The 20,490-nt window shown below is 34.5% G+C and overlaps 1 protein-coding gene across 1 annotated transcript in view; it reads right to left on the minus strand.

Annotated features, from left to right (window-relative positions):
- The window catches only part of Mnat1 (MNAT1, CDK activating kinase assembly factor), a 328,673-nt gene that overhangs the window by 169,520 nt on the left and 138,663 nt on the right, over positions 1-20,490 (minus strand). Inside the window, exons 5-6 of the mRNA XM_004624809.2 lie at positions 9,797-9,937; positions 3,844-3,969 (exon numbers count right to left, since the gene is read on the minus strand). Of these exons, the coding sequence (XP_004624866.1) occupies positions 3,844-3,969; positions 9,797-9,937 (267 nt within the window). The remainder of the gene's footprint in view (positions 1-3,843; positions 3,970-9,796; positions 9,938-20,490) is intronic.

Genomic DNA, 20,490 nt, shown 5'->3' on the forward strand with positions numbered 1-20,490 from the left:
TATATATAATTTATTAAAATATGAAAGTAGTAGGTACTTGCATTAAAATGGTGAAGGGGTTTTACTGATTACTTCAAAATAGGTAAATTGAGCCAGTGGTGAGATAGCTCAGTGACCTAAAGCGCCTGCTTAGGCAAACTTAAGCTCGCAGGGACCGCAGTTTGATTCCTGGTATCACATGTTGTGCCAGCCCTGCTCCTAGGGTGGGCTGAACAGGCCACCAAAAAAAAAATAATAATAATAATAATAAATAAATAAATAAATAAATAAACAGGTAAATTATGGCCCAATTTCAACCAACTATCTATTCGTTCGTACATCCATGCATTCATCCATCTACTCAATTATCTAGCTTCCAAGCAAGATTTATGGAAAGCTTAGTAGCAACATATAAACTGATAAAGACAAGCAGAAAGATAAACTGATAATTTCAATATAATTATAATATAGTCCTTAATATAAAGGATCATGCAAGGATTAATAATACTGGGACAATCTATACTGAGAAAGAAAAATACAGAGAACATATCTGAGCATAAAAAGATTAAATAAGAAATGTTATTCTCTAAACTTGATAATATATATTAAAAATTATCATTTCAAAATAAACTGAAACTAAAAATTTGAGTTGGTTTAGTTTTATATTCTAAAGGGAAACAGAGTAAAGGGAAAAACCCAAAAACTTTGACCAGCACTCGTGTGTATAAATATATTAGATATTTGTAGAATTACTACCTTCCAAAACTCAACATTACAGATTGTTTCTTTCCTTTGGGAATTAAGAGGATCTGCAGAATGCTGATTTCATTATTTCATGCTTACTGAACTGTGTAAGTCTAGGCCAATATCCAAGGTACTGTCTCTGTTACTCTTCTCTCATTGCTGGGACAAAATATCCAACATTCATAATTAAGGAAGAAAAGGTTTATTTAGCTCACAGTTAGTGGAGGTTTCAGTCCATACTCAGCTGGCTCCAAGGCAGAGTGGCACAAGACAGAAGGCAATTGTTCATGGTGGCAGAAAACAGCAAAGAGCAAAGGGAGGAGCTGCAGCTTCAGCTGCTAGCTAGCCTCTCTCCCCTCCTTACATTGTACTGCCCTGGGGCAGGCTGCAGCACCAACACCCACAATCCCAGCACTAGATCAAGAATCAACTGCATATTCCAGAAGCCACCCCATGACTGCATGAAGCCTTGGGAGAATAACTAGACACAAACCGTAACAGTGACATATTATTTACTTTTTAGAGCAGTGTGATGAAGTGAGAAATAACCCTATTTTATAGAAAATAATGAAAATAAGCAACTTGATCAATATCATGCAATCAGTTAAATTAGAGCCAAAATTTAAATGTAATTCTTCTTACTCTAATTCCAATATCATTTTCATTAGACTTAGTTGTAGAATTAAAGATTTATGTAATAAACTGGTATAGTCATCTATGTTATCAGCTCATACATTACCTGTAACAACTAGCCTCATTTACTGAGAGCTCACTATCTGTCAGACACTGTGTGGGGCACTCTGTTCACATCTCCTTTCAGGTAATCAAGTAAGCTTCTGAGCCAGGTATCATCACTGCTACTTTAAAGCTGAGGGGAAAGGGCATATTACAGAGACTAAGAAATGTGCTCACTACAAGCACATGAGTAAATGAGGCAGGTGAGTGTTATATTGAGTCCATTTGGTTCCAAAGTCCAAGTCCTCATCTATAATTTCATGACATTGCTGTACTTTTTAAACTAATATCAGATTATTTTAAAACATAACAATATGAAAATTATATACTTTAGAATGGTTATATCTCAAAAACCTGGGTGTCAAACACAAAATTAATATGACAGAATATATAATTCCTAAACAGAAGTAACTTGATAAAAGTACCCAAGTGTATCAGTGGCTTATAAAATTCTTTTTAATAATAGTTAAACTACTTTTAAAATTAAAATTAGTCTATCTTTAAAAGTGTCTACAAGCTAAAACTCGCTTTTATTATTTTTATTCCCATCACTCTCATTAGAATGGCTTTATTGTTTCTTGGTTAAGACAGGGTCTCACAATATAGTCCAAGATTGTGTTGTAATCATATAAAACTAGGTCAGCATTAAACTCACAATGATCTTTCTGCCTAAGCCTGCTAAGTACTATGATTAAGGTGTATACCACCATATAAATGGTTTTTGAATATTAAAAATACATATATGAGGAGAACTCTCCAGAGGAAAATATAAATTTATACATTTACTTTCCTATTTTATTTCAGTAGATTAATATGTCTCTTGCAATAATTATGCACTTTTCAGGGCCAGCCAGATAGCTCAGCAGATCAAAGTGCCTGCTTAAGCAGATGCAGGGACTGGGGTTCCATCCCCAACTGCCATGCTAGTCCCACCCCGGGGTGTGCCGAGACAGCAAGTGGTGGCACACACGCGCCTGTAACTGCAGTGCTTGGGAGGCTAAAAACAGGAGGATCACTATGAGTCTGATCTGTGAAGCGAGGCCCTACAGACCCTGTACTACATACATTAAAAACAATAATTAAAGAAAATAAAATACACTGTAGCTCAGAGAAAAGAAATTAAGTTAGAAAAGAAAAGAAAAATAAAAAAAATTATGCATTTTTTTCTTAAGAAATGTTCTCCTAAACTATAAATTTAAAATATATGAAGAACAGATCCAGTCCTAGCCCAGGCCAGAAAGTCCAAGAGATTACAAAATAGGGAGACAGAGCCTTTGGAAACAGAAGAAGGAACTAGAGACGGAGGCAGAGGGAGGCAAGGGGAACTAAAAAAGAATTAACGCGTGTTATGTGCACATACCAGCCTCCCATGGTGTGTACGGTCATCGTGTAGGCAAACACACGATAAACACAGAAAAGGAAGTGCCGATACAAGTGCTAAGATTAAAAATAAAAAGAGGCCATGTTGAGAGTCTGCTATACCATGTGGGTTCCTGTCAGTCCTTGCTAGAAGTTCATTTGATGACGCAACTGTCCGTACTGCATCTCTCAGAACATACTCCCCCTGTTAAATGACACATGGCTGTATTCACTGACCAGCAGGCATGAGCCATACACAGTGTTAGATGCTGAAGACATACAGAGAAAAAGGACCAGGCACGTGCTCTCAAGCAGTTCCTAATCCTGAGGAGCAAAGGAACTCATGAAGGGCCACCCAGAAGATGTGAAATGGACCCAGCGCGAGTATAGTGGAGACTCAGGGAAGAAGTCCTGTGTTGTGGCAAGCCAAGCTCGCTGTTTCACTTAGAGAGCAGCATTTGTGATAACCCTCAAAGGAGAGGCACAGTTGTAAGGAAAGAGAAAACCTTAAATCTGAGAAGCAGTCAGTGAACCGTGGTTAAATTAAGGGATTACTGCTCACTCATTCAAATTTTCTGAGTGCTCTACTGACCAGGCGCTGTACTAGGCATTACATTAGTCTGGCAGAAAGCTCAAACAATTGAATGAATAGTTTACAAAAGTCAGGACGAATGTATTGGCAGGAAATGAAATATGGTAATCATAAAGTCATTTTTTCTTAAGAGTAGACCAAAAACTTCTAATGCAGAATGTCCAATAAAATAGAAACTTCATTCAAAAAAAAATTTTTTTAAATACATAAAAAACACAGAAGCCATACATCTCAATAAAATTAAGATGTGTAGTGCGAAATTATTACTTTTCATTTTCCTTACAGAATGCACATCCATATTTCCAGACATCTGGCCTACAACACAGCCTATTCTTAAACAACCAAACCTTTCAGTTCATGGTGGAAATCAACACAATTATAAAACATATTCCTTTAAAAAAACATTTCAAATAAGCAAATAAAATAAGGCTCACCATTTTGATGCCTGTGGAAAACGTGACTGGCTTCAGAGGTTTGGGTTTGTCAAGCTGCACTTCCAACTGGGCAGATCTGTCTTTATGTTGGGCCAAAAGCACAGCAACAGGGAGATCAGAACTCTCCTGAAAGAAAAGATCAAACTCAATACGAAAGCTAAAACAGGAAAACCTAAAGAGCAACAAGGCTTTTATTTTCAAGTATGCTCTTGTTCATAAGCACCTGATGTCAAACTAAATATTCATTTTATAAAGAACAGTTTATAAAAAATACCAATATTAAAAAAAATATATCAATATTCTATAAGAAAAGGCTGTTATAGACTAATAAATCAAAATAAGTTGCAAACAAGTATTTTTATAAAATCTGCATTAAAGATAATAAAATAAGTCCTATTTCATCTAGCCACCAACCATATTTATTAAAAAGAAAACTAGAAGCTAATCACAAAAATAGTAGTACAAACTACTATAACTTAGATCAGATGTTTATCTAAGACACATTCTTTTTACCAGTGAATTCAGACCAGTTTGAAATCTTTTCCCATTAGATTTCACCTGAGGCTGTTTGGAAATGATCCTTGTTCTGTTTCATACAAGGGGACTATTGTAAGTATAACCCAATGTATACTTATTTTCTCTTTTACTTATTTCTCTCTTATTTTTAAAAAGTCAATCTAAATTTTTGAAATTCAGTAAAAAAATTGTAAATATTTTCAATAGTTTATATTGATAGTAAATCTGGGCCACTATCCCAAGCAAATTAGTGACTAATTCTTAAATGTAAGCTGTTATTTACCTAGTTAAAATGAGGTCTTCCTACATGTTTAAAGTGCTGGGAAGCTGAGAGCTAAACTAAATGATACTCAAGACTTCTTCTTTTCCAAGCTCTCAATTAAATGAGAATGCAGAAATGCATGCAGAGGGAAATCTGGAGGGAGGGTCATGCTCTCTCCCTGGCTCTTGCTCACTAGCCTGTTCCCAATCTCTTCTCTTACACACACAGTATATTCTTTATAAATGACAGTGAAGGTATGAAAACATTTCTATCTCTATACTAAGTTATATGCAAAAACATAGTGTTAAGATACATATCTTTCAAATAATAGCCTTTCAGAATTTAATCCAGAAGAAACTATACTGCTAACATTTCCCAGGATGAAAACAAGCAATATACCAGATTCTAATTTTTTTCTCTTTTTTTTGTTGCTTTTTTGTATTTTTGTTCATTTGCTTTTTTGAGACAGGGTCTCACCATGGCAGTTCAGGTTGTCCTTGAACTCACTAGGTAAATCGGGCTGGCCTTGAGCTTGCAGCACTCCTCTGCCTCAGCCCTTCTAAATTTTTCTCAAATCTAAAAACTTAATAATTTTTAGACACAAATGTGACTAATTACCATACAGGATTTAAGGTCGCCATACAGAAATAATTCAAGAGACACAGTTAACAGAATTGTCCTATGATAAAGTTGTACATTAATATTTCATAATATATATGTTTTGACAGAGCAGTGTCACAAAGATTAAAATTTCTAAAAGCAAGTAAAGGAACACAAATTTTATTTGTAGAATAGATCCTTGTTAAAATGAAAACCACTTATAACAGGCTTTAGCAATAATGAAAGAGTATCTTTGATACTTTTCCTATTTTACAACAAAGCATTAGTCATGCATTAGTAACAGTATTACTGGGAAACCCTGCAACTACTCTACATTTCCTGATTAGGGATTTTAAAGTAAACATTTTAAATGAGCTGTCGTCAAAATTGTCTTTTCATTTGCAGAAATTAACATAGAAAAAAAAATTTCTTGGCTAAAAAGTTAAATCATTGCTTCCCAACTTATATTCAAAATGAACTGAAATGCTCAGCCATAACAGGTATTAACTCTAAAAACTAAAAATGCTTATATTAAAAGCAAGACAATACATTTACTTCAAATAAATTGCTAATCAAAACTGGCTTGTTTTAATCCTGGTTTCACCTTCAGATAGAAGAACTGAATTCTAAAATGTGTAAATAGTTGAATTTTATAAAATATTCTGGGTTTTTACAACTAATTTTAATATTAAGGCATATAATTTAAATCTAGGTAATTCTACTTTAGTACACAAAAGTTTAGAAGCTGAAAGCTTTTATGAATGTTAACATTAGAATTACTTGAGCTTAATTTAATGACAAAAATATTTAAAGAATAAAATAAACTAGGTGAAACCTACATGCTGTGGAGAACACGTAACATGAAGATTCAGTCTTTCAAGTTAGTTCATTCTTCTTGGTGATACATTTTACCTTAAAAGGTTTCTATAACCTATAGTAATGCCTGAAGGCACACTGTTTAATATTTTTAAAAATTTTAATAAGACTGCCTGTAATACTCATTAAAGGGTTTAATATGGCCATTTTTAAAAGATTACTTTAACGGACTTAAGTAAGCCATCTGGCAAACAATATTTCTAATAAAAATCAGCTACTGCATTTCACAACAACTTCAGCCCATACAAAATCTGAGATACAAACTGGAAAAAATTTCCAAATAAGAATATAAAAAGATTTAATAAGACATAACCTGGGGGCCGGCAAGATAGCTCAGTGGTCTAAAGCGCCTGCTTAGGCAAGCTTAAATAATTGCAGGTACCACAGTTCACTCCCTAGCACCACATATGGTGCCAGCCCTACCCCCAGGGTGGGCTGAGCTGGCCACAAAAAAAAAAAAAAAAAAAAAAAAAAAAGAAGACATAACCTGAATAAAAATATTTTTCTAAATTGTTAAAAAATGAATGTACAGTAAGATTAAATAAATGTATGTATTTTAGCCAACATTATGGCAAATACTATGCCATAAATATTAAGACCATAACATTAAAATCCTGTCACATATGATACCAATGATTTTTTTCCATACCCATGATTTTTAAAGGTTAAAAAGTAACTTTTGGCATAAGAACCAGACTGAAAAGGAGGAGTAAAAAAAAACTGCAATAAGCAGTATAGGTGTAAATTAAGTGTCATTTAACCTCCTAGATATATTTGTAAACAACATCATCTTTTTTAATAAAAAATGTAACACATGAAAATACATTCCTTCACTAGTTACAAAAATCCAAGAAAAAAGAAATAAAAGAAAGTTAATAAATTCAGTTAGTCAACAAAAACTTAAAGTACATTAACATTTATAACAAAAGGTTCAGCAAAGATTAAAAACTAAAAGTGTTAAAAATAAATTTTAAAATGGAAACCAGAAATCAAAACTGCAATAGTATTCTAAACCAGTCTGTGGCAATTAATTGTACTAATGAATATAGTAAATTACTAAGAATTATTTAACAACCATGTTACATGACCTAAATAGTGAGGAAAATATACTCAATAATGACTTGCAGGTGAAGAAAACAGGAAGTCAGGGAAAAGCTCACAAAATCTAATATTAACTCCAGATTATACACAATGTACAACACTGGCAGCTTCACATCTCGCTTCATGCCTCACTAAGTTACTGGGGCACTTCATGCCAATAGCAGCTCAATGAGCCAGCAAAGCTTAGTTCTCTTGAGGACTAAGAGGATATGCAAAAATAACTGCCATGCAAAGCTACAGAAATTTAAAATTTGGAAACCTTTTGTACACAAAACATAAAATACCAAAATAGTATTGTCTATTCAGCTAATATCAAGGTTCTATATTTGCGAGCAATCAGTTCAATGTACAGAGGAAAAGCATTGCTCCCAAAAAAGTATGTTCCTCTTTGTAAAGTGACTAGAAAAGAATCTTTCAATACAACAATTATAGCATCAATACTTACTAAATCACTCCTTCACATTTTTAATTTCTCACAAAACACATCTATAAAAATATAAGACACAACACGTATTCCAACTGTTAAAGCAGTTCTGCCACTTACTACATTCAAAAACAACTACCTGAAGTTGCTTGGGAAAACGCTGTTGTATATCATATGTTGCTGCCCTTATTTGATGAACCAAATTCACATTCCACCCACAGAAAGTAAGCAGGGTTCTAGGATAAGCATTTTCTATCTAAAATTCATAATCCCCTTACCTTTATTTTTTTCTTTACTTTCTCACCTATTTATAACTTAATTCATCTTACTGTCCCTTTCTATTCCTGGTTAATTGGCTTAAATGTTTTATTGACCAAAACCATGTATACATTTATCCCATCACACAATAACAAGTCATTTATGGAAGCTGAGCATGTTAACACTGAAGAAATTTCTCATAGAAGGAATTTATATGGACGAAAACAGAAAAAAATAAAAATAAAAAGATTTTTATAGAGAAAAAGCCTTCCTGGTTTGTTATATTACTATCACAGAGTAATAGCCTCAACTATAATATCAAGTTCGAGGAAACTTCCAAGGCTTTAGTTAGCATTGCTATTATCAGTAACGTCCGCTACTTCGGTAGTTAACGACTACTAATACAACCATTACAATACCACAATTTTTCGAAGCATATTTTTCACGCAAAAATATGAAATACAATTGTCACAGAGCTACCACAATCACTATAAATTTCAGTGCAGAATCAAAATATTTAAAAATTAGCTAGTTAATAGACCAGCAATATTAATCAAGAGGAAATACTTTGAAAACAGTGTTTTAATTAGTCAGCTAGAAATATATAAGTAATCTATTGAGAATATACCAGGTTACATCAGTTACATTTTCCTCTCACCTGAAAATAAAAGATATCAATAAGACATTTTAAAAAGGAATAGAAATAAAATACACTATCACCTCATTTTTACAGCCTTCTCTAAGATCCACAAACAGTGCCATGTCCACAAATACCACCATATCCTATGGCAAATCATCTCAAATCCTTCATAGCAAGTGACAGGATATACACAATAAGCGTATAAGTAAAACGAAGTTACAATTAGTCATTTTCATAATTCCTATCACTAACTGCTCTTTAAGGTGAAAACAGAGAATCAACTGAATTTTTATTATGCCAGGTTTTGGGAGAATAGAATTTTTTCTGAGGACACAGTATGTGGATTAAAAAGAACCAAAGACATACTCACTTCAGCAGCACATACACTAAAATGAGCCACTACGTCTGCCAGATGGAAGAAGTTCAGAGGAAGTATCTATAATTCTTTCTCCTTGAAAGAGACTGGGCTTTCTTACTAATAACGATAGTTTCTCAGCCCATGCCTTGAAACATTAGCAGCTCCTACATTTTCCTGAAAATATCTCTTTCTATAGCTGAAACACTACATAAATGTACAGCTACATGGCTACAGAAACTATGGAACATGCCTTGAGAATACACTAGAGAAGGAAAAGTAGCTCCATCTGGGTTTTTTGTTTTGTTTTGTTGTTTTGTATTTTGCAGTACCAGGGATTGAACTCAGGACCCTGCACTTGCCAGGCAAGTGCTTATTCTACTGAGCTATCTCCCTGACCCTCCATCTGGGTTTTTAACCCATGGAATTATGAGCATAAAATGGTGAGGAGTTAGGGGTGGGGGAGACTTTAATATTCAACAGTAGATATATTAGTATCAATAAGTAATTATCAAACAGTGGGTAAATGTCACTTAAATGCCACCATCAGCATTGTAAATAGGAAAAATAAACCCTAAGGAGTAATGTTTTTTGGGGGTTTTTTGGTGTTTTGTTTTGTTTTGTTTTGTTTTGTTTTTTTGCATTTTAGGGAAGGGTCTATAAGGTGTTTAGGGTCTCAGTACTAGATTGGACTCAGGGATCTGCCTGTTTACAACCTCCCAAGAGCTGGGATTACAGGCACCCGCCACCACGCCTAGTCTCAACTGCCCTCTCAGCACCACCCACCCCGGGGTGGGGGGTCAGAATGACAGGCCCTGGGATTGAACCCCCGCCCCTGCTTGCAGGCACTTTAGCCCACTGAACTATTTGGCCAGCCCTCCCTAAGGAGTAATTTTTAATCACAATGGGCACTGTACATACCAGTTCATCTAAAAAGGCCTGCTTATTCTTCCGTTTTAGAATCTGCTGCAGTTGTTCCTCTTTTTGTACAAACAGTCTTCTTTGTTCATTTTCCTGTCGCTCTACCTCTAAAGCTTCTTCCAATTCTTCCTGTTCCCGAGTCTAAAAGAGAAGTTTTATACAACAAGAAATAAACTTAGCAACCAATACCAGTTCTGTATCACATTCTGATACTTTTTTTCACATGTATTTAGTAACAGGGTCTACATGTTTTTTACATGTATTTAGTACAGGGTCTCCCTACAAGTAGTGATCCTCCCAAGCACAAGGGTTACAGGTGCGCACCACCACACCCAGTGTCAATCGATGTATCCTGTCCTGGAGGTAAGGCTGGTACTGCACACCGGGGATCAAACCCCAGTCCCTGGGTCTACCTAAACAGGTGCTTTAATCTGCTGAGCTGCCTGGCCAGCCCCATTCTGATACACACTAATCAGTTTTTTGTTTTTGTTTTTTTTGGTATTGGAAATCAAACTCAGGACCTTGTGTTTTCCAGGGAGGTGTTTGTGCCACCGAGCTATGTGTCCCTGGCTCTCATCACTGACTTCTTAATAATGCAGTACTCTCACTTAAAAGAAACCAGAATTCACTTTATTTGCTGTGAAAACATTGCTATTAAAAAGAATGACATCTAGCACTAGAGAAACACTTAAAAGTACACTAAGACCAGAAGCAAAACTGTAGTAACTATTTAATAGTAATTTTTATGGGCCAGCCAGATAGCTCAGCAGACTAAAGTGCCTGCTTAGGCAGAGCACAGAGGCCAGGGTTTGATCCCCGGCCTGCCATTGGTGCCAGCCCTGACCCTGAGACATGCTGAGATGGTGACTGAGAGTGGGCGTTGTGGTGCATGCCTGTAATACCAGTGCTTGGGAAGCTGAAAATAGGTGGATCACTACAAGTCTGATCTATGTAGTGAGACCCTGTAGACCCTGTACTAAATAAAAATTTTAAAAAATAGTAATTTTTACTTATAATTGTTATAGACAGTTTGGAGTCATTAGTTTTAGAAGATTTAACATCACTTTTTTTCCAATGCACATGTTATGTAAACTGCTAAAGAAAAATATTTCATGTATACACTTTAAACTCAGTCATACAAAACGTGCTTACTTCTGCTAGAATGTCAACATCACAAGTCAGGTCAATCTCAGAGTCATCTTCATTTAACTCTCTCGACATCTCATTCCACCCTTTTAAAAGATTATCTGCTAGGATCTATGCACATTTCTTCCATCATTTTACAAATTTCTCCTCTTTCATAATGGAAGGAAAGCAAAGAGTAAAAAAGAGCAAAGATATGAAACACCTTGGAATGGCTGGTATGGTAAGTCATGAAGCATAAGGGTGGGAGAAAGTTTCAGACGAAGCTAGAGAGTAAAGCTGAGGCACATCAGTGAGGGTCTATTATATCATAATAAATTAAAGAAATACAAGCCATAAGAAGATAACTGGGAGACATTAAGAGAATTTAAGGGATGAAATTTGAAATATGAGTAAAAGCAGTAAGACACACCAGTCAATAGGGTTCAACACTGAAAACAGGAAGACTAGTTAGAAGAATACTGCAATAACCCAGGTAAGAAAAATATCAGGTCCCTAAGTAAGATCATAATAGAATCAAAGGAGAAAGCATTCTTAGAAAAGAATAACAAGTAACTACGAAGAGAATGTGAAGAATGACAGATATGGCTTGAGTAGCTGGATAGATGCTAGCACCATTCACTAAGATAACAGAATAAGAGACAAAAATATTTTAAACCGAAACTGTCACAAGGGACACATAATAACATTATATAATGATAAAAGGGCCAACATATAAAAAGATATAACAATTATAAGCATATATGCATCCAATATTAGAGCATCAAAATATATAAAGCTAATATGAATATATAAAGGTAAATTAAAGACAGAAATAAACCACATTACAATACAGAAACTTGAATAATCAACTTTCCTCCCCCCCCCCGGGATTGTTTTTTCTTTTTTTTTTTTTACTGTATTCTTTTTCGTACTAGGAATTGAACTCTGGGCCTTGCACTTGCTAGGTAGGTGCGGCACCACTGAGCTACATCCCTGGCTGATGATCCACTTTCAATAACAGAAAGAATGTCAAACAGAAGATCAGTTAAGTAAACAGAAGTCTTGAACAATACTACCCGGTCATAGACCTAACTAATGTATACAGAGAAAATTCCACCAAAGAGCAGAACAAGATACATTCTTCTCAAGCACATACATTTTCTAGAATGGGATGCAAGATAGAAAGTAAGCCTTAACAAATTTAAAACTGAAATGATACAAAATGTAACAACTAATTTATGATTATATTTATAAATAAACTGGGAACAAATTATAGCTGACTCTCCCTCAGACAAAAGCCTTATCTAGAACATAAAAAGAATTTAAGAAAACATCCTCTGCCTCCCCATATTCAAAGACTCAATCCAAAAATGGGCATCGGAGATGAATATACTTATACTCTTCTCATAGAAAGAAATACAAATGACAGATAAATACATGAAAAAGTGTTCAACACCATTGGTCATTCAAGAAATGCAAATCAAAACAACACAGAAATTCCATCTCACCCCAGAAGAAATGGCTAACATCAAGAAGTCAGCTAATAACAAATGCTGGAGTGCCTGTGGAGAAAAAGGAACGCTTCTGCACTGTTGGGGGAGTACAGCCTGGTACAATCACTATGGAAATCAATGTGGAGATTCCTTAAAAAACTAGGAGTGAAGATCTCATTTAAGCCAGCTATTCCCTGCCTCATATTTTTCCGTATGAACTAAAACCCTCATATCACAGTGATACATGTGCACCCATGTTTATATCTATGCAATTTGTCATAGCTAAATCCTGGAAACAACCCAGATGCCCATCAACTGAAGAATGGATAAGAAGGATGTGTTATTTTTAAACAATGGAGTATTATTCAGCTATAAAACAGGATAAATTTGAGTCTCTTGTTGGTAGATGGATGCAGCTAGCAAATATACTCTTAAATGAAATAAATCAGACCCACATGAGCAAACATCATATTGTCTCCTTAGTATGAGATCCTGGAAGAGAAAAATGGAATGTGAAGGGTACAATAGATACTGGGAACAGGGAATGAACTTATTCAAAGGAAAGAGTTACTGAGTTGAGGAGGAGAAGAGGAGAGGGAGGCCGGGAAAGAGACTTATCTCTGTATGTAAGCAGGATGGTTTGGACAACTGCTGTGCATTTCTGCTAGTCTATGGAACAAAGCAGTTAATGCTTTAATTTGTCTGGCCTCCTTTTTTCAATTGTACTTTTTCTCTTCTTAATTTCTTACACATTTCTTTCTTTTTTTCTTTCTTCCAATTTTACATGTATATTTCTAGTGCTATGAATAACTGGTTGGAAGACAACACTATGTATTACAATAAATACTGTGGAATTCATATTACTTTGTTAAGTGAAATTTGGCATCACTTGTAATTTTTTGTTTTAATTCTAATTTGTACTCTTTAAAAAATTAAAAGTGAAACAATAAATAGATACATACATAAAACAGTTAATTCATAACAAAGAATGGAAGAGTGAATGCCAGGTGTTAGGGCAGAAGGAAATGGGAACACCATAAACAAGCCTAAAGTTTTAGTTAAGTAGGAAGAAAATCTACTGAAGAACACTACACTTGCAATGATATATTTTTAGTGTATTATATGCTTAAGTTTTGTTAACATAATAGACATGTTATGTGTTTAAACCACAATAAAACAAAAATCATCTTTAAACATAAGGAGGATGAATATAAAAAGTCTAGTTCTGAATACACTGAGCTACAACACATCCAGAAAGAAGAATCTATTAACAATATAGACATGCATGGATGTGTTATATACATCTAAGAGCTCAGGAAAAACAACAGGCTATAAAAATGTTTTGGACTAACCAGCATAAAGGATTAACTCAAAGAGAATCACTGTGATGAACTTGTAGTTATTTAATAAATGGGGAAAAAGCTCCCTAAATGTTTGAAAGGTAATGGAACAAAAGGAAGAGTAGAATGGAATGACTACACAGAACACAAAAGTTTCCAAAAGTAAGAGAAAAAAACTTCACCAAACACAATGCAGCAACCAAATGAGATTCAAACCAATAAAGCATCTACTGACTCTGTCAACAGGGGAAGTGTTATCTTCAACTTTTTCACTCAGTAAATATAAACTATCTAGCTAACTGATTGATTAATTAAGAAAACAATGATGATCAGAAATTAAACAAGCAGGGAGTGTCAAGACCAGATGAGAGGTACACACTATTTGCCTACCTTTACGGTAAAATCAACACAATGTTGAGTAGCCACTCATCAAGGGGAGGAACTGTGGGAAAACACTGAAATTCAATAGAGAACAGACAGAAACTTGAAGAAGTACAGAGACTCTGGGTACCTGAACAGAGGGTGAGACAGAGCTATTTAGCACCAATCACAGGAGAGCCATAGTAGATTTTTCAGCAAAAACACCAAAGGCCAGAAGGACATGGAATGTCATACTTTAAGAGCTGAAGGTAAAAACTGCTGACCTAGATTCTACCCATTATTGAAAATCAATTATTGAAGTCTCTGTCTGTATTGCTGCTTATGTCTACCTTTAATTGAAAATGTCTGCTTTATACTTTTAAGTGTCCCAATATTAGACATACATGTTTATAACTGTTACAGCTTCTTATATATTGCTGCTCTTATCATTACTGAATGTTGCTCTCTGTCTCTTGTGACAATTATGATACCAAAATTATCCATCAGAATAAAAAGAGAGCCTGAGTTCAATCCCCAGTTCTGCCCAAAAAAAGATAAATAGAATAAAAAGAGAAAACTTCCAAAATAAGCATAAATTAATGAAATTCATAACCATCAAACCAGCACTGCAAAAGATACTTCCTTCATACACAAAGAGGAAAAAAAAATACAACTGTGAAAACACTACAGAGGTAGATAAACAAAAGAGAATCAGAAAACAATCAAACATTAGTGCATTAAAACATCAAACCTCTGGGACAAATGAGGAAGAGATGAACACAGACTACTCAAACATCCTGAAGAAAAACACTAAAGTGACAGGAACAAGTACATACCTTTCAATAATAACACTGAAGGTAAATGGTCTTAAATGACCAATTAAATAGCTGGATGACTAGATTAAAAACTGTCCCAAAAATATTTGCAAGAAAGTCACCTTATGAACAAAAATATACACAGAAAAGATGAAAAATGATATTCCAACACACATGATCTGGAAAGCATTTTTTTCTTTTTGGAAAGCATCAACACATAGAACTGAAAGCACGGAAGAGGAGCTATACTCACCGCTGATAAATCAGACTTCAATACAGAATCTGTTAGAAGCTCACTACATATTAAAGGAATAATTTACCAACAAGATGCCAAGATTATACACATATATGCATTGAACCACCAGAGCATCAAATTATATAAATCATATAAAACAAACACTACCAGTCATGGAGAGAGACATGCGCCCCAATACAGCAACAGTGAGTAACTTCAATGTCCCAATCTCATCGGTAAGCAAATATCTTCCAGAGCAAAAAAAAAAAAGAAAAATTCAAAAGACTGGTATCAGATTTAAATTATAACAAACAGCTTAGCAGATATTTATAAAATATTCTGTACATCAGCTGGATACACCTTCTTTTCATTAGTACATAGAACTTTTTTCCAAAAGAGATTATATACAGTACTGAGGTTCCTTAGTTCACAAATACTTCTGTTCTCAAACTAGTTGGATTGCAAACAGAAACATTTGGCAAAATTTTGCTTCGCTTCACAAACTTCACATTGGATGACAACTTAAGTGTGGCCATCTTCCCCACACAAACATGAATGCAGCCATCTTCCCCAGAATCATGGAATGAATTAAGTTCATGGACCAAGGTACAACTGTATTAGGCCATAAAGTAAGTCTGAACAAATTGAGTAAACTAAAATAATCTTGTGTATCTTATCAGATCATAAGATGAGGAAGAACAGCAAGAGTAATCACAGAATTATACGAACATAAGATTTAAGAATATACTTTTGGATCATTAATAGGTCATTAATTTCAAGAATCAAATGAAAATAAAAATAACACATAATAGAACCTATAGGATAAAACAAAAGCAATACTAAGAGATAAACTTACACATAAATACCTACATCTTTTTTAAAAAAGACTGCAAAAGATTTTAAAAAGATATCTAGTAGTATCTTTTAAAGTCTTACAAAAACAAGAATAAATCTAAAATCAACAGAAGGAAATAATAAAAATCATGGCAGAGATAAATGAAGTAAAAAAGAAAAGAAGTATACAAAAGGTAATCAAAAGAGTTGGTTTCTTGAACAGATAAATTGACAAACCCTTAGCTAAACAAACAAAAACAATAAGGTCCAAGTATATAAAATTAGAGGTAGAAAGTGTACTAATACAACAGAATCACTGAATTTTTAAAAATTCTGTTCACAAACTTCACAGTGGATGATCAACTTAAGTGTGGCCATCTTCCCCACACAGCAAGAGTAATCACAGAATTATACAAACATAAGAAGACTTAAGAATTTGATGGGGGGGGGACCTGCCCAGTAGCTCAGTTGTTTAAGTGCCTGCTTAAACAAAGCCCTCAAGCTCAAGCTTCTGGGGTTCCAACCCAGACAGTCACTGCAAACCAGAAATGCCCTAAAGGCATTTCGAGCCTCCAAAAAAAAAAAAAAAAAAAACCCTTCTACCAAGAATATTGATTAGGGGATATTTTGAAAAACTATACACCAATCAATTGGACAATCTAGAAAAAAAGCTGACAAGTTTTCAGACATATATAACGTAGCAAAATTGAGCCAAAAAGGTAAGTAGATCAACAACAAGCAATGAGACTGAAGTAGTAATAAAGTCCAGCATAAATCCCAGAAACAAATGGATACAGCACTAATTCTCCTAAACAGTCGAAGAATATTAATGCTCCTGCTGCTAGCCCATTGAACAGAAAGATAAAGAACTCCCGTAAACTCATTATTTTGAAATTAGTATTCTTTTACCTCTGAAACCCAATATAGACCTGACCAAAAAAACTATAGACCAATATTCTTTATAAACACAAATGCAAAAAACCTCAATAAAATTCTTACAAATTGAACTGAACAGCATATTAAAAGGATCATACCACAATCAAGTTGATTTCATTCCAGGGATGAAAGATTAACTGAACATATCCACATTAATAAACATAATATAGCACATAAATAGAATCATGTGGAAAAGACACAAGAGAATCTCAATAGATTCAACTGATAAAATTCAATATTCTGTCATGGTAAAAGCCCTGAATAAATTCAATATATAAGGATCATATTTCAACATAACAAAGGCTATATATGTCAAACCAAAGCCAACAACAAAATGATCAAGGAAAAACTAAAAGCATTTCCTTAAAGATCAGGAACAAGAGAAGAGTGCCAACTCTTACATCTCTTATTCAAAATAGTACTCAAAATTATACCCACAGAAGTCAGGAATAGTGGTGCATGCCTATAACCCCAGTACTTGAGAGGCTGAGGCAAGAAATCACAGTACCTGATTTCAAAATATACTGCAAAGCCACAGTAACAAAATAGCAAAGCATTAGCAGAAAAACAGACATGGAGACAAGAGAATATAATAATGAACTCAAAAATAAATCCAAACACTTATAACCAGCCAATTCTTAACAAAGACATCAAGAACATACACAGGAAAACATGCAGCCTCTTCAACAAATGTGGAGAAAATGGAAAAATCACTTGTAGATGACTAATACTAGACACTACCATTCACCCTACCATGAAAATTGACGTTTTGTATGTTTCTCCTTATTTTGTTTTTACATATTCCTATATTAATTAAGTAGTGCCAACACATAATTTCTCCCACAAACGTCATCCTTATTTGTAGAGCAAATGTTGCTAAAAATATTCTTGCAAAAAATCATTTTCTAGGCTGGGGAGATGGCTCAGTGGAATAAGCGCTTCCCTGGCAAGCGCAAGGGCCTGAGTTCAATCCCCAGTTCCGGAAAAAAAAAAAAAAAAAAAAAAAAAAATCATTTTCTTGCAAAAACTAAGAATCCAACATTAGAGGGATGATGAAGGCACTGAACTGGAATCAATGAAGCAGGTTAAAGGACTAACGGTCACTGCTGTCATTCTAATTGTACTATTCCACCCTGTAACTCCCCTATTTTTTACCCTCCCACTTCTAATTTGTTAATAGGACTCACTACTCTGAACTCAAAATATTTCTCTAACTCAACCCTATCTCTGCTGTTCCTGTTTAATTCATCTCTGTAATCATCTACGTGACTGCAATAACCTCCACTTGGTCTGCCAGACTCCAGGCTTCTCTCAAATTCAACCGCACAAAGTACTTAAATACATTCCAATAAGGACAATACCTCAATACCACCTTGCTAAAGCCTAATAACTGATCCAAATAAAGCCAAATTATTTTTCATGATACAGAGGTGTTATATGAAGTAGGACCTTCCTACTTCTCTCCAGTTTCAACACTGCTCTTTTAAACTCCAGCAATATATAATTACAAGTCTCAGAGCTCTCCATGATTGTCCATGCTTTCTGGCCTTTGCTTGCTCTTTCTGCCCAGGATACCCTTGTGCCAGCCTCCCTACTCCCACCCTATTCCAAACTCTTCATCTGGGTAACGTCTGTCAAAGCTCTTCTCAGGTACCATCTTCCTAGGAATGCCTTTCCCAATATTCTAAAATTAACTAACTCTCTTTGTGTTCTCATAAAAACAGGCACAAAGCACTTTCTCTGTGCTTATAACATTGGGAAATCACTGAGTTCCTAGAGAATGAGGGTGCTTATTCATCACTGCATACTCTATACTTGCCAGATAAACAACAACTCTGTGGTGAAATAAACTTTTTGCCAATTTTTTGCTAAGACATTCTAGACTACAATCTCCACTATGCATGAGAATCCAGAAAACTAAAAATAAAAAGCTAATCTTAACTTCAAGATTTCAAGATTAGATCAGCTTAATTCAGTTTCTTTCTGCTTTTGTTTATGCTAGGTGTCAGTCCACAAAACACCTCCTTAGTATAAAACTAATAGTTTCACTATTAGAAATGAGTCATTTGTATACCTAATCAAATAAAAGATCACTTTTTATACACATATGAAATATATAAAATGATTTATAAAATTATTAAAATACACAAACTTATTTTGGAACAATAAGACTTCAATATTCAAAGAGAGAGTAAAAAGGGCAATTGCTATCCCAGGTTAGGAAAATGACATCAACACGTCCATCTGCTCGTGCTCCATGGACACCTTCAGGGTTCAGTCATCCAAAGGTACGTTATATATGCTAGCAGCATTCTAAAAATGTGGCCCTAAATCTGTAAGTTTATGTCAATGCCATCTTCCCACATAAGAGTCATTTTAGTATAATTCTTTACACAGAATGACCAACTAATAAAGGACAATAAGTTACAAAAAAACAAGTACTAATCATTAATATTTTTAAAACTCCAAATAACTTCATTGTAACATTCATGAAAAAAGTATTTTATTCAATAATGAATCACAGTAAGTTCCCAAATTATTAGTTTAAAGTAACAAAACCAATCAAGAATCAGATTATTCTTTCATTACAACCCTCAAGATGATTTCCTAGCTTTATTAAAACTATGGAGAAAAGGGGCACTCATGTGACAGAAACAAACTTTCATTTTTTAGTTACATAGAGCTAATGCAGTAAATTACTTGAGCAAACCTATTTTGCAGGCACCTTCTGATGTGCCAAGAGAAGACCATATGGAGCAAGAAGGTTTTATGACATCGAAATACATTCAGAAGCCAAATGCCTTTTTAAGAACCCCAAGCTAGGTGCGAATGGAGTGAGACTGTAGTGTCAGTTCCTTGAGAGCATATTTATAGCAAGAGAAAGCACCTACATGCAACACCCAAAGGCAACAAACAAGAAGTCCCTTCTAAACACAAGATAAAAATACAACCACGTGATCCAAAAGTTCTTGCATCATTAGTGACCATTACAACTTCCTGATAAGGAATGCCAAACTTCTACTTTCTCTCAAACTTAGAGGGTCAAGTTGCAAGAAAAAGTGATAGCTACAGTTTATAACTTAGACCACTATATCTCTCTGTATATGTAATTCTTTTTCTCTTATAGAATAATTTTATCAATGAATTGTAAGTTCTGAATATTTCAAAACAAACTTTGACATTAAAAGCAAACTATTTTTATATGTACTAATGTTACTATTTTAGAACAGAAAATTAAACCAGAAAAGAAAACCAAAGTAAAGTTTAGCTTATATGTCTTTCTGATTCAATCATAAATTCATTTGAATCCATGAATTCCCTGCTTTATTCATGAACTCATGAATGATGCCTCACTTCATCTCCCCTCCTGGGAGCACCATCAGTGTGTGTCTGGATCCCTTTTGCTATCTCCTACTTTATGAAAGAGAAATTAATGTTCAAGAGTAAACCTGAGGGGCAGGGGAGATGGCTCAGTAGAATAAGCACTTCCCTGGCAAGCGTAAGGGCCTGAGTTCAATCCCCAGTTCTGAAAAAAAAAAAAAAAAAAAAAAAAAAA

The sequence above is a fragment of the Octodon degus genome, unplaced genomic scaffold, assembly GCF_000260255.1.
Source record: "Octodon degus isolate 3935 unplaced genomic scaffold, OctDeg1.0 scaffold00007, whole genome shotgun sequence".
Classification (NCBI taxonomy): domain Eukaryota; kingdom Metazoa; phylum Chordata; class Mammalia; order Rodentia; family Octodontidae; genus Octodon; species Octodon degus.